General features: G+C 53.8%; 5 protein-coding genes across 5 annotated transcripts in view; 3 read left to right on the top strand and 2 right to left on the bottom strand.

Annotated features, from left to right (window-relative positions):
- Nucleotides 1-460: 460 nt before the first annotated feature.
- Nucleotides 461-1,330, top strand: A1O3_03339 (uncharacterized protein; the record flags this gene model as incomplete). The annotated part of the gene is made up of 1 exon (XM_007733477.1): nt 461-1,330. The coding sequence occupies one exon, from the start codon at nt 461-463 to the stop codon at nt 1,328-1,330; it is 870 nt and encodes a 289-aa protein (XP_007731667.1).
- Nucleotides 1,331-1,786: 456 nt separating this feature from the next.
- On the top strand, nt 1,787-2,545 carry A1O3_03338 (uncharacterized protein; the record flags this gene model as incomplete). The annotated part of the gene is made up of 3 exons (XM_007733476.1): nt 1,787-1,903; nt 2,002-2,369; nt 2,428-2,545. The coding sequence occupies 3 exons, from the start codon at nt 1,787-1,789 to the stop codon at nt 2,543-2,545; spliced, it is 603 nt and encodes a 200-aa protein (XP_007731666.1).
- A 2,507-nt stretch (nt 2,546-5,052) lies between these two features.
- A1O3_03337 (uncharacterized protein) lies at nt 5,053-5,898 on the bottom strand (the record flags this gene model as incomplete). The annotated part of the gene is made up of 1 exon (XM_007733475.1): nt 5,053-5,898. The coding sequence occupies one exon, from the start codon at nt 5,896-5,898 to the stop codon at nt 5,053-5,055; it is 846 nt and encodes a 281-aa protein (XP_007731665.1).
- Nucleotides 5,899-6,707: 809 nt separating this feature from the next.
- Nucleotides 6,708-7,129, bottom strand: A1O3_03336 (uncharacterized protein; the record flags this gene model as incomplete). The annotated part of the gene is made up of 2 exons (XM_007733474.1): nt 6,708-7,002; nt 7,074-7,129. The coding sequence occupies 2 exons, from the start codon at nt 7,127-7,129 to the stop codon at nt 6,708-6,710; spliced, it is 351 nt and encodes a 116-aa protein (XP_007731664.1).
- Nucleotides 7,130-12,032: 4,903 nt separating this feature from the next.
- Nucleotides 12,033-13,152, top strand: part of A1O3_03335 (uncharacterized protein) — a gene marked incomplete at both ends in the record, with an annotated part of 1,955 nt that continues 835 nt past the window's right edge. Inside the window, one exon of the mRNA XM_007733473.1 lies at nt 12,033-13,123. Within this exon, the coding sequence (XP_007731663.1) occupies nt 12,033-13,123 (1,091 nt within the window). The remainder of the gene's footprint in view (nt 13,124-13,152) is intronic.

Here is a 13,152-nt window from a genome sequence, read left to right as displayed (position 1 = left end):
CCGGACTGCGTTTGGGACCGGGAGAGGCAGCGGGCTGGAGTTGAGTTGTATGAGACTGACTGACTGAATTCCTGCATCCTGTGTCCTGCGGCCGTCGAAGTTCCTCTGGAGCCACTTACGACTAACTGGCCTAGCGCGCTTTTTCGCCGCAGCCAAATCAAATCCCGAGCTTGGGATTTCGAATTCGAATTCGAACTTCAATCCAGATCCAAGTCGGCGCTACCTTACACCTAGGTACCTTGCATAACTTAGATCAACTGAAACGACAAGCACGAGCACGAGCACTGGCAGTAAGACACGCTACGCCTACGCCCTTCGCGGTCCTCCAGCAGACAGCGGTCGTCGCGGACGAGCACGAGCACGCCGTCCTCCTCAGCGACTGCGCCCGCATGCGAATAGCTTGCGCCGCCTGACCGACAACCAACAACCAACAACCGCCAGTCCAACCCGGTTGCCCAACATGGGCCGCATCTCCCTCACGGCACTCAACGTCCGCAGAACTGCAGTAGCGAAACTCAAAGCAAAACAGATTACGCAGCAGCCGAGCTGGCTGAATATCGTCGGCGACATCCCTCCCGCCCAGATCCTGGTCCGCCAGCCGTCTCTTCAACATCCTTTGACGAAAGTCCGCACCCGCTCGCTCCCCAGCGGGAAGACAGAACAGTATGTGCAAGTGGTGGAGCCGAGGAAGCGCAAAACATTGAAAGATCGACATCTGTTTATGCCGAAAAGGTTACAATATGAAGAGGACTCTCTACGGTCAAGGTTCTTCAGCGATCATCCTTGGGAGCTTGCCCGGCCTCGGGTCGTGCTTGAAACCTCTGGAGATCAATACAAGAACGCAGATTGGTCGACCGGCTTGATCCAACCAGGCGTCCCTCTGTCAGGCGAGTCCGTCGTCCAGAGACAACTCTGGCTCCTCCAGAATGTCCCGGACATTACAGTCTCACAGGCGTACGACATTGCCCGAAAAGAATTCTATTCTTTGCGCCGACAGGAAGAGACGAGGAACAGAATCGCTGCCGAGGAAGCCAGGCATATGGGGGCTCAGTTTGGCAAGCCAGCCATCCAGATCGGCATGAAGATTGAGAATGAGATGTACAACGATTGGGAGAGGTGGAGCCGGCAAGTGGTGGCTGAGCAGACTCAGAGAACTGCCGCGTTTGAAGGGTCAATCAGTAAAGTGGAAGACGACTCGATAAAGGAGATTGCTCAATCTGAAGGAGAGCCCGAGCGGCCTGCCATTGGAACTGGTGTTTTTGCTCAGCAACAGAAGTTGGAGTCCCGCAGTCTCCGGCGCGCTGGACAGCAAGCCAAAGCTAGCGTATAGATGACGCGAGCGTTCACTGGGTGCCTTGTGCCTTGATATCACCATCTTAGTATCTCTAGACCTGTACCACTATTTTCTGCGCGGTTCTCGTAGTCGACCATATCGTGTCCATCATGTCGTTACGATCAGTTCTTGATGATGGCACAAATATGGAATGGTCAGACAGAATATTTTCTCCAGACTCCCAACTCTACACTTTGAACCAAGAAAGGATTAGGACAGTTGAAATAGACGGCGCTGATAGGCCCCAAAGAAACGACACGTCGAATGTGCACCTCCATCTCATCTTCGTCCCCGTCACATCACACTTCATCCCTCTCTCAACGTACTCCGTAGCTGGAACAGCATCCCCCCCGCGGCGCCGGTGCCCGTGTCGGCCGTAGCAAGTCTCTGAAAGTAAAGAAGCAAAGAAGCAGCCACTTCCGAACCTGGGCTACCTTTATCCTTGTCCTGACCATGGCGACACCATTTGCCAATGTCTATCATTTGCGAACCGTGGCAGAGGCGTCTTCTAAAGCCTGCTACGTCTGCCATAAACCTACAGCCAAGGTGCTCATAACACCTGACAATAAGGTAGCTATGCCTTACCCTTACCTGCCATCAACCAACCGACATTATGATTCCTGTCGTTTCTCGTTCCCTCTGGTTTCCGTACCAACGACTATTGCTAGGACTTTTTCTACATATGTGTCTCCCACCTCAATGATAGAGGGTTTGCCTCGCCCATCGTCGATCAGGAAGCTGAAGCCGCCAAGAAGCGGAAAGAACTGATGGACCAAGAGATCGAGAAGATCAAGCAAGAATATGAAGAGAAGCAGCGGAAAAAGAAAGGCAAGGAGAAAGGCAAAGAGAAAAAGGACGATGATGACGACAGTAAGGCTGAGAAGGAAAGGGATGACAAGGTCTGTTTTTGGTCGACAGATACGAAGCTCAGCTCGTCCGGTTCTGACATCCTTCAGATCAAGGCTGTCCAATCTGGAGCCAACTCCGATGACAAAGCGGATGCAGCCTCGGCTGCTCGCGTGTATGCACTGCACAGGTGAGTCTTCAAGTCAAGGCAGAAGTGTTCACGCATTTGACTCCGGCGTCTGTATCAGAAACTTTTATCAAATGAGAATGGATAGAGTTCGGAAGCTGGAACAGGCAAGAAGAAACCAACAGCGGATGAAAGACCCGAATCTGTTTCCTGCCGTTCCCAAAGGAGATATCGCTTGAAGTACCAGGACCAGCGAACACGCAGCCTCGAATTCGCATCCCAGGAAGCGGCAAAGCATATGGAACCTCTCTTGCACTGTCGTCGCTGGCGCTGTCGCTACAGCAGCAGCTGCAATACCAGCCAACTCCTTCTCGAGAGATTGGGGTAGGTATGGTAGGTATTACCACCGGCGCATTTGGCTAGATATGACCAACAAGGTGCCGCACCCACCAGTCGCCTGCTCGCAGACAGTGATCCGACTACCGCTTTCGATCCTCGCTCACTCGCCGCCGCGTTCCAAGCTTTATGCTTCGTCTCTCAGACGAGACTAAGTCTTAGCTTCGTCCGTCAGCACTAAGGTCCGGCGGGTGGGACATTGGCGCACTCTGTGCACACACTATCGACCCCTCCAGCATGAGGGGCATGAAAGGGCCGGCAGATCTGTGTTTGGGACTCGGATTGACCGAGTCCAAAGGAAAGGCCTAAGTCGCCCCTCAGCCGGTTCGACCTGTGTCGCAACGACACGTGGGGATGGTGGTCACACTTTTGCCTGCGACATGCATACCTGAAAAAGGGAGAAAGCTCGCATCGCATCGCATCGCCTTATGCAAGTCAAGACACGGGAAGAGGGAAGCGGGAAGAGGGAAGACGAAGTCATGAGTCGGCTGATGACTCGGACTCAGCCTGTGCGTACGGCCCCCCGCCCAGACGCTACTCCCCGTCATGTCAGCCAAGGCAGGCAGCTTTGCTCGCATTCGGATATCGATGCGAGCAGGCGCACACCGTCTTAGCCATACCGCGTCTTAGGGCCATCGCAACGAACGGCCGAACTTGGCTCTTCAGTTGCGTGCCCCGCCTGTCCATCACTATCACTACCTAAGTATGTAGTGTTTCAGGCCGCCAAAAGGCAAAAACAATGCCGTCGGAAAACGACTAATTACACTGTACACATAACTAGTCAGGCCGCTCGGTCGGGCAATCGGACATAGCAGGCCCCGATCGATCATACTATACTACTACTAGTATACTGCAAGGCTGACCTCGGCATGATACGGATACATCAAATCATACTATATGCAGTATCCAGTCACTTTCTCGTCAAGTAGACTCTCCGTATTCCTTCACAAGCCTTTTTCCTTTTTCTGTGGTCCTGGTCCTGGTCCTCGTCGCCGCCACTCATCTCATCACAATGCACATCCTTCGACCATGACACGCACCGAGCTAGTCTCCGAGAGGCATGACCATGCCCATGCCCATGCTACTCCCAGCCAGTCAAGTACAATCCACCTTGAGCATACCGGCTTCATAGGATTAGAAATCAGAAGTCCTTAGGAGTACAGATCTCGATATGCGGCTACCGAATATACGGATACGTTTACGAATGGAGCGGACTGGTGACGGTGACGGTGCCCTTCGCAGTGTGCACTGTGCATAGGGTGACATTGGCCCACGAGATGCGCTGGCTCGTCGGCATCGAGATCGAGACCGCAGGAGCGAGGCGCCTCACAAGGCTGAGCAGCGGTAATCTACTCTCCACACATTAGTTAGTTAGTTACCTTGTGAAGTTGGAAGTAGGCGAGCGAACCATGGCGATGGCGATGGCGATGCTCGAGTCATGCTCAAGCTCAAGCTCAAGCTCGGACTGACTTTTCTTCGCTTGCCTTGACCATCCTGAGGACAAATGACCATCTCCATCTCCACATCCCTGCAGGACTTATACGCGACACGAAAGCAATACCAATGCACATTATTTCCGTTGAATTCTCCGGAAGAGAGTATGGGCATACTTCGGCCGCTTGATGTCGTCTAAAGGGAATACTATCTTCCTGACAGCCGGTCTACACTGGAACTGCCGGCAAAAGCGTCGATCCATAGTATGACTCGACCCACTGAGACTTGTACGGCCCAGTGTGATGTGATCTTGCAGGGAAATGTTTTCCTGGCCTGCCCCAAGGAAAGGGCTGTGCGCCTACAGGACCAAGCAGCCGGAGGATGCTATGCTCCTGCCCAGAAGGGAATATGGTCAGCCAAAGGAAGGATTCGTGCAGCGGCAGCCAGTGGCTGGTGGGAGTCAGACATGCAGCTAATCCGTCATCGGATGGTTGGCCTGAACAACATTGGCGCCGGCCTGAGCGTATACCGAAATGAGAAGGTCTCTAGAGTCTATTTCCATGAAACATTTGCTCAGCCAACGATGCATGATCATGGAGACCAAAGATTCTCATTTCCTCCTCTGGAAGGTGGGATCATACCGAAGCATGCGAAGCTAGGCCTGTGTGTGCGAGCTGGGAGTCTAAGAGTAGCAACTTGCTGGTCTCTTCAGCGGCCTCCCTCTCTCACTGCAGGGCATCTTGGGCAAGGATTTCTGATCTATTCGAGTTCAGCATCTGTCTCCACAGTCGAATTGGTCGATATGGCACTCGTCACCTCGTTGTATCTTGCTTCGAATGTATCGGTGTGGCGTGAAGAAACGTCCACCTTGTGGCACCGAACAGCAGGGCGCTGGTCCTGCTTAGGGATGGCAGCGCTACAAACTACCATGTCCATTCCTCTTCATTCCCGGTGGTAATCTCACCCCAGCATCTGCTAGGGCTGTAGAAACTGGGCCTCTTCCGCCACCGTTCTCTCTAGAGGCGCCTTTGCTCCGCGTAGCCTGCACCTCGTCCACCTTGCTTCGAGCAACTCCGAACCCAGGCGTCACCCAACCGCCACAGCTGCAGCGCAAGCCCTGCCAGGCAAACTTGCCAATGTTCGCACCACACTTCGGGTTTGGGCAGGCTAGGCGGCCATCAAGCTCGCCTTGCGCGAGGACATCCTTCATCCACGACAGTGGATGTAGGAAGATATGAGCGCATGGTTCTGCTGATGAACCCGATGACGGGTCCCGGTGCGCAGGTGGCTTGTGAGGAATGATGAAATTCGATTTTGCGAGCAGTCGGCGGCATTTGCGGCATTTCAACTCAATGTCTAGAGATGGGCCAGCTGGGGGTCGAGAAGACAAAGAGACGGCAATGTCCGGATTCGTGATCTCGGAGTCAGTAGTGTTGATATTCAGATCGTCCAGCGCGTGTCTTATGGATTGAGTCTGGCTCTGCTCCAGCTGGTCGTCCTCATCTTCCTCATCCCTAAAAGTGATGTTTTCTACTTCAGGGGCACGGTTCACGCTCAGGGCGTCCATTACATTGCGTGAATTCATCCAACGGCGGTAGATTTTGTGCGACTCCAGCTGTTCTTGAGTGGTTGGGCACCCCATGGCTTCATACATGCGTAATTGCTTGATGAAGCCCGAATTGGGTTCCACTTGGGGTCTGCATTCCCGCACAAGTGCGAGCGCCGAGTCTACTGTTAACGGCGTCGGTGGGAGCGAGACCATATCTGGAGTAGAAGATGTTGAGTCTGTTGACAGTGACCGTGAGGCTGGGCCTTGTGGTGATGAAGGGGAACTGGAGCTAGGTTTCTGGATTGTGGCGGGCTGGCGGGAGCGCCATAGAAGGTATGCTATTACGATGGTGGCGGAACGGGACACGCCCATAGCACTGCGACGAGATTGTCAGCTTCAACCATGAGTAGAGACGAATTGGATATGCAGCATATAGGACATGGAAGATTCAAATCGCCTTGCCGAAGCCTGGTTGGGGGGACTAGTCACGTGATGAAGCCTCGTGTGCCTTCGACCTCCTATAGTTGAACTGGCACGGCGATTAGAGGCGACCATCCCCGGGCCCTTGGATCGAACCCGAACAGAGAAGTTTCACATGCCCAGCAATTCTGATGGCTAACAAGCTGCCAACCGGGATCCAAGTGGCGGTAAAGAACGCTCGGGCTGTCAGCGTGGCAAAAGCTGGAGCCAAGACGCAGCCACCACCTTCAACAGTAGGGAGTTTCCCGGTTGCGCACATCCGGTGCCTTCCTATGCAATACAATTTCCAAAGCAAAAAAAGGGTAAAAGAACACTCGGCGACGCCGAAACGGGGTGGTGCTCATGTTACAGCTAGGGTAGGGCGAGGAGTGGTTGATTTGGGTCAGTGGGTTGAATGGGCCGAGTCACACCCGGCTCACTGTCACACCAATCCATATATGGAGGGCGGCGAAGTGAGGTCAGGCACACAAGTATGCCAGAGATGTATGATGCGGGCAGACGACTGGAGTGTGGAGGAGTGAAGCGAAACAGAATTTCATGACCTACCAGTGAACGAGAACTCCACTTTGACGAGGCTTGTCGCCAGTTTCGCCGGGTGAGCAATCAGAGCCCGATGACTGATCGGCTGGCCAATAGTTCAGACCTTGATTGATGAAGGCATTGCTTTGAGGAAAGTATGAAATGATGTTCGAGTCGTAGACATCATCTAGGGGAATGCGTAGATGTTGAAACCCACGAAGCGGAGCCCAGCCCTGGGGGAACTTCCAATCAATGACTGAAACGACATGAGTGATGTTGGCTTCTTGCAAAGCCTTCGGATGCCTCAAGGCATGAAACCTGCAACAAGCACAAAGGTCGGTCAGTACTTCGGGCTGTGAATTTTTGAAATCTATGTAGACCACACGTACCCGTCGATGTAGATGTTATGACCAGGGCATTTGCTGGGTAAGATTGGCAGATCCATGCTGGTCCGGGCGGTAGCCAAAACTTGAAAAGAGAAAGGCGAAGACCAAAATATTCAATGATCCCTGCTGTTCCTTGAGGAACTAGGCACCAGGCACCAGGTACCAGGCACCGGTGCAGTGCACGGCACTTGAACGGCGCTAGAACCCAAAGCGCGGAAAAGAGCGAAGAGGGAACAGCGGTGCACTGTCGGCTGGACGCGGTGCGAAAGGGAACGAGAAACACAGGGATTTGTGCTCAGTTGATCTGCATGGTCTGCTTGTTGATTGTGTATCCTTGTTCTATCAGGGCAGTGGTGTGATGGGGAAGACTGAAGACTGGGCATTAAGGTACAGTAAGAACAAGGAAGAGGCGGCGAACATGCAGCGTCGTCGGCAAACTCAAGTCGGAGTCGGATTAAGATTTTTGCCTCGGCTCCATGCCAAGAACTGAGTCCGAAGTCAGGCAGGAGCGACTTGAACCTCAACTGCAAATCGAAGGTGCCAGGTGAACACTGCAAGCACTCAGCTGCGGACTGAGGCATCATCCTTATCAGATGCTACGCCATGCCAGTGGGCTACTACTACTAGGACGTGTGCAGAGTATCTACCATTTACCATCAGCCATCTCCCCACCTTGACACCTGTTAGTCGGACACGACAGCCAGAGATGTGCACCAAGCAGTGTGCAGGTGAGGTGGCTTTGATGTTGGCCACCATGTTCGCAACATGCACTGTATTCTCGAAGGAAGACTGGCTCCGAATAAACGATGGGAGATGTGGCGCAGACTGTGGATGGTGATCAATCGGCCACCGCCACCGTCTAGTGTCCACTGTCAGAACCGGCTTGGAACGGCATCCTTCTGGAACATTTGTTGTGGACATGCTTGCGTCTGAGCCCACGCCTGGGTTGAGACACCACTGGTTACAGTATGTTGTACTCCGTACTCCGTACTCCGTATTAGCATACACATGCCTGGACACTATTAGCGCCTTACCTGCTGTTGATCAAACCTGCTTGACTGCCGCCAAACAGTTGCCAGGGGCCACACCGGGGGTTTGCCTGTGTGTAGTTTGTTCCTCCGACGCCAGCCCAGCTATTCGAAACCCTGACGCTGAGGGAAACCTTCTCGATCATTCGTTGCCAGACCCCGGGGTTTGACCGCGGCTCCCCCTTCACAAGCCTTGCTAGCTTAAACACCTCGCAGCGAAAATCGATGATTCGAGATTGATACGTTCGTCCATCGTCTCCACAGTATCTGAAACCCTCCGAAATTCGAGCCTCCAATCCACTGTGCCACTGTCGTCGTACAGGACTTGTTCGATCGAGATCCTCAACCCTCAAACGGCAGAGTAGCACCACAGGTTTTCAAAGAACCCTAGAGCCAGAGGCGCCAGAAGGCACAGCCTGGAGGAGCCAGTAATGGAGGGATTGATTTTGCGAAATCTGAATGTTCCCCACACACCCACCTCGTGCCTCGCTCCCACCTAGTGAAGGATGTTTTCGGATAGAAGAAACGGCAACTCTCAGAGAGACTGGAGGCACAAAGCATGCGAAGCACATACATTCTGGGTGCACCTATCAACCCCGGGACAAACCAGAAAGCTTAAGCGAGTCTGGACATGCAGGAAACATGTTAATATGACAGAAATATGACCCGACTTTCCTCCCTCAATGGTTCGCAAGCCTAAGGTTCTTTGTTGGATGCTTTCTCCGCGAAGGCATTATTGCTGACCGATGCCTGGTCGATCATGGGATGTAAACCATCCATCACGGCTCCTCGTAATTAGTGTCACTTGACGTGAGCCGATGGCCAGTGAAGAGGTAGGAACGAACCTTGAGGTCATTGGGTATTCAGCTGCCGCTGCTTTGTGACCCAGAGTTGACCCAGTAGCTCTGCTGCTGGTCTCTCTAATTCATGGGTTGAATTGGCCGACGAATGGCATCCGAAAACCCAATAAGCTCGCGTTCTCTGGTCAATAACAAGGGTGTTCAGGGCGCGACCAGCACCAGTACGAGGCCACGATGGTGAACTTTGGAAGACAAGATGTATGTCAAATCCATTGGGACAAGTGCTGTCTGGGTGAAGGGCACGACTCGAGGCTCGCGCGTTTGCCTAATAGATCTCTCGAGTCCTCCATGTCACCGCACACGAATGGGAAATGCTGTCTATTCTCTAGTAGCGCCCCGCTTATGTACATACCAATGAAGTTTATCCCAAAGTCACAAGGCTCAGCTCAAGCAGAAATAGATCGGTGGCTTCTCGAGACGGTTTAAAGCTGGATGATTCGCGTGGGTGAGATGGCGTTGGTGTTTTGTCAAGCTGAAATTGTGTCATAACTCCAGATTGACACACGGTGACTGCGAATCATCCTTCAACCCGCGGTTCGCCTCCCACCGATTTTGTGTGATGTTCCAGCGGCAAAGTGCCACTTTGAAGTCATAGGGCGACGCCAGACGTCTGCACGAATCATGACAAGGAGCTGGGGGCCACCTCGCACGTTCGCGCCTCGAGGGGCTTGCCGATTTGCTGCCCTCCCACCTCACCGCCGAGCATAGAATATTAATCATAGGTCAGACCGTACTTGAGCCGTGCGTCCCAATGCGGAAGGGGGTTGAACGGGCAGGCAGGCGAGGTGTCATGCGAAGGGTTTGTGGCCTTAGCCTCGTGGCTCACCGAAGCTGGGTCGAAGATGGGTGGCTGCGATTCGCCATGCGGACAGGACGGGACTCGTAAGTGTAGGTACAATGTACATACATAGGCTGCAGTTGGAGTTTCGAGGCAAGCCGACCAGTAGTCGAGGTCCGTCGTCAATCTTTAGGTCAAAACGTGCAGAAAAGACAGACTGGGGGGAGGAGACAGGTCGCTTGGCATCTGCTGTAGTTAGCAGTTAGCAGTTAGCAGCTGAAGCAGGGCCTCAGGGCCTGAAGAGCCTTCATCAGCCTTAGCCTTCCTGCCTAAGCCCTTCTCTCAGAGGCTTTCCGGTGCCTTAAGAGCCCGTGCATGGAATCCATCAGGAGACTCCACTGGGCGGAAGCCCTCCGTGCGATCTGACCTTTGTAGGGCTGAACCACGGCCAGTGGCTCTCGCAGGTCTCAGCCGAGGCCTGGGGCTAAGGTAGCCTGCGCCTGGTGCCGAGCGGCACGACAGACTCACAGCGTAAAATGGCCTGCTTAGCCAGCCGCCAGAGCCTGAGGAGCCTGGGAACCCCCCAAAATGTCAGCCGCCACCCCTGCCGAACTATCAGGGTTGGCCCAGTTCTAGCGTTGCTTCCGCCGGGCCTAGGGTCTGGCAGGGCATGCCGTGGGGCTCATATTCTTATTATTAGTGCAGTCGGTGTTTGCATAATGTACATTCGCCGGCGAAAAAAGGAATAATGTCAATCGATGGCACAGTGCGTCCCTCCGCCTTCCGTCCTCGCCTCATGACCAATCCCCCATCCTCGATGGAGCCCTCCGGGCGTGAGCAAACGCCCAAACTCGTCGCCGCTGCTACTGCTACTGCTTCCTTGGACCAGCTCCTTCTGCTGACTCGTGCATGGCCAGACAAGCTCAACGACTACCTGGCTACTACGACGGTAGGGGTGTCCTGTTTGGTCCCCATCTATTCTTGCTGCTCCCTGAGAAATCGGTGACCGCAGGCCACACAAGCCAACCATATGCAACTACCACCATCACCTCACAAACTACTGCAGCATGTCGACCACCACGACCCTTTGTCCTACTCCTCTGTCTGCTTGCGGCCCGCCTGATTTCTGCTCGCCAGGCCCTTTGACCAACCCCTCCTAGACGGCCCTTCATATCCTCAATATCCCCTCCTACTGGTCCTCGACCGTCCGACAGTTCGCCTCTGTTCTTGTGGACTTGAAAGATTCAATCTACGTTCTGTCCTTACCGCAGATCTATGTCGCCCCAACCTGTCCACCGAATATTGACATAATTCGTTCTTCCCACGACATCAAGTTCTCGTCTGAACCACCTTGCTAGCTGAGACAAAAAGAAGGAGCCCAGAAAATCCAACTACAAGAGACGGCGGAGCCGAATAAGCCAGTCTGGCTCAGCTGAACCTCGCAAAGCATATCCAATCCTTTGGGGACCGCAAGGAACTACCTGCACTTGCCACCGTCAAAAATCCATTCAACCCCGTGCTCCATCAGTTTTACGGATCGCCTCCTCATCTCCCGATGTTGCAGTGACGCTGAAACAGGACATGGATACCCATAGGCCTTCCACGGCTGCAGTGCGGATACCCTCTTACGCAGAGAATACTGCCATGCCTCGATCTACTTCTCGATCTACTTCTCGATCGGACTCACAGATCTCGGACGGCTGTCTTAGGCCTGGAGAAGCCATGAGTATACCAGGTGCCCGTTTCGATGACCCACCTCCACCTCTCCCTCCTCCTCGATACAATGAAGAGTTGGATCAAGGAATAGACGTTGCTTGGAGTTGGGCCAACAGCGATCCTTTCAACAGCACTGCCAGACGTTTGGCCCCAATCAAACCGAGCTCGAGCTTGTACGGTGGCTACCTGCATTCGAGGAGGAGTTCTGGTCGTTCTCGCGATGGTGAAATGGACCTGGACGACGACTATCCGCGCAGAGGCAGTGATGTGTCGACCGTGAGGTCAACGACACGAGTAACCGTTCCGACGCCTACGGGTACTCATGTCCCAACCTTGACTCGAAAGCCGCCTTCACCCAGCATGGCAAATCAGAGGTTAGTCAGCACTATGGCATGCTTTGCAATGGTTCCCTTTCTGTTTCTCTCGGGTCTGTCATGGCTCATGGCTATCCTTTCGTTTGCGGCGCCGCCATCATATCCTCTTCCCCGCGCTGCCCTTTGGGCCAAATCCCCACCGGGTGGCTCGCTATGGACTATACGATGAGCTGATACCTCTCTTCATTTCTAGACTTCAAGGAGAAATGCCCCTGGCACAACAGAATTTCAATCTCTCCTCGCAGGCGTACGACCAGCGCGTCCTGTCCAAGATTGGCAAGCCTAACTCACCACCGCGACCTCAGCGATACGGCTCGAATGAATCCCCCGTGGTTCCTCGAAAACTGGCGCTGCAGATCAAGGACCCCAAAGCCCAACTGCTGTCAGCCAATGAGCTTCCATCGGCAACATTAGATCCGATTTCGAGATGGATTACCAGTCCGATATCAGCAGGCGTGTCACCGGGGTCACGACCTGGTTGGCGTGATTACAACATGGGTCGCCGGAGTCCTTCCATAGACAGCGCGGCTGCATCGCTGGTCCTGGATCCGGAGCTGTTCATGCAGCCTCAACCTAGCGGCCTCATTTCCACAACTGGCTCAATTCTAGGGAACGAAGATGCAGCTAGTTTGGCAAGTCGGTCTCAACGCGGCAGCTATGATCGAGGATTCTTTGCTGAAGCAGAATCAGACCTCGCCGTGGACGAATGCGGCGCATTCCGCAACTTGAACTGCAGCGACTCGCAACAGCAGGCTGGACGACGATCTTGTCAGCAAGGCATGAAGCGGCGGGCGCTGTCACCACCATCCGAGGTGGCTAGAGACGACAAATCGCCAGCACATGGTCTTTCATCAGCAGAATCACTCCCAAGAATTCAAACGGCATCGTTTGCACGGTCACCGGCGTCGCCCTACCGGCCACAACATGGATCGGTGTCCTCGACAACCTCGAGTGTGAGACAAAATTCATACGCGTCCTCCCTCACCCTTTCAGTGGCCGCCAGCAGTATGACCAGCATCTCCTCCTTTGACAGACAGTCGCCGCTAGATCCTTCACAAACTGCATACATAACCTCGGCCCATCCTGTTTCCAGCCCTGCCACGTCAGTCGCCCCATCTAGATCTCACCCTACCCAATCTCCTCTCGACTCAAAATCTCCTCGTCGGACCATGTCTATCCAAAGCGCCGTCAACGATTCCAGGATGTCGCTATCGCCTGCCACCCGCTTTGGCAACTACTTCATCTGCGATTGCTGTCCAAAAAAGCCAAAGAAATTCGATGCAGAAGAAGACTTGAAGTAAGCATCTGACCCAGCCGGGACCCCCC

The sequence above is a fragment of the Capronia epimyces genome, assembly GCF_000585565.1.
Source record: "Capronia epimyces CBS 606.96 chromosome Unknown aczIQ-supercont1.3, whole genome shotgun sequence".
Lineage (NCBI taxonomy): Eukaryota > Fungi > Ascomycota > Eurotiomycetes > Chaetothyriales > Herpotrichiellaceae > Capronia > Capronia epimyces.
Note: the sequence above shows the minus strand (reverse complement) of the source record. Positions and strands in the feature narration are given on the sequence as shown.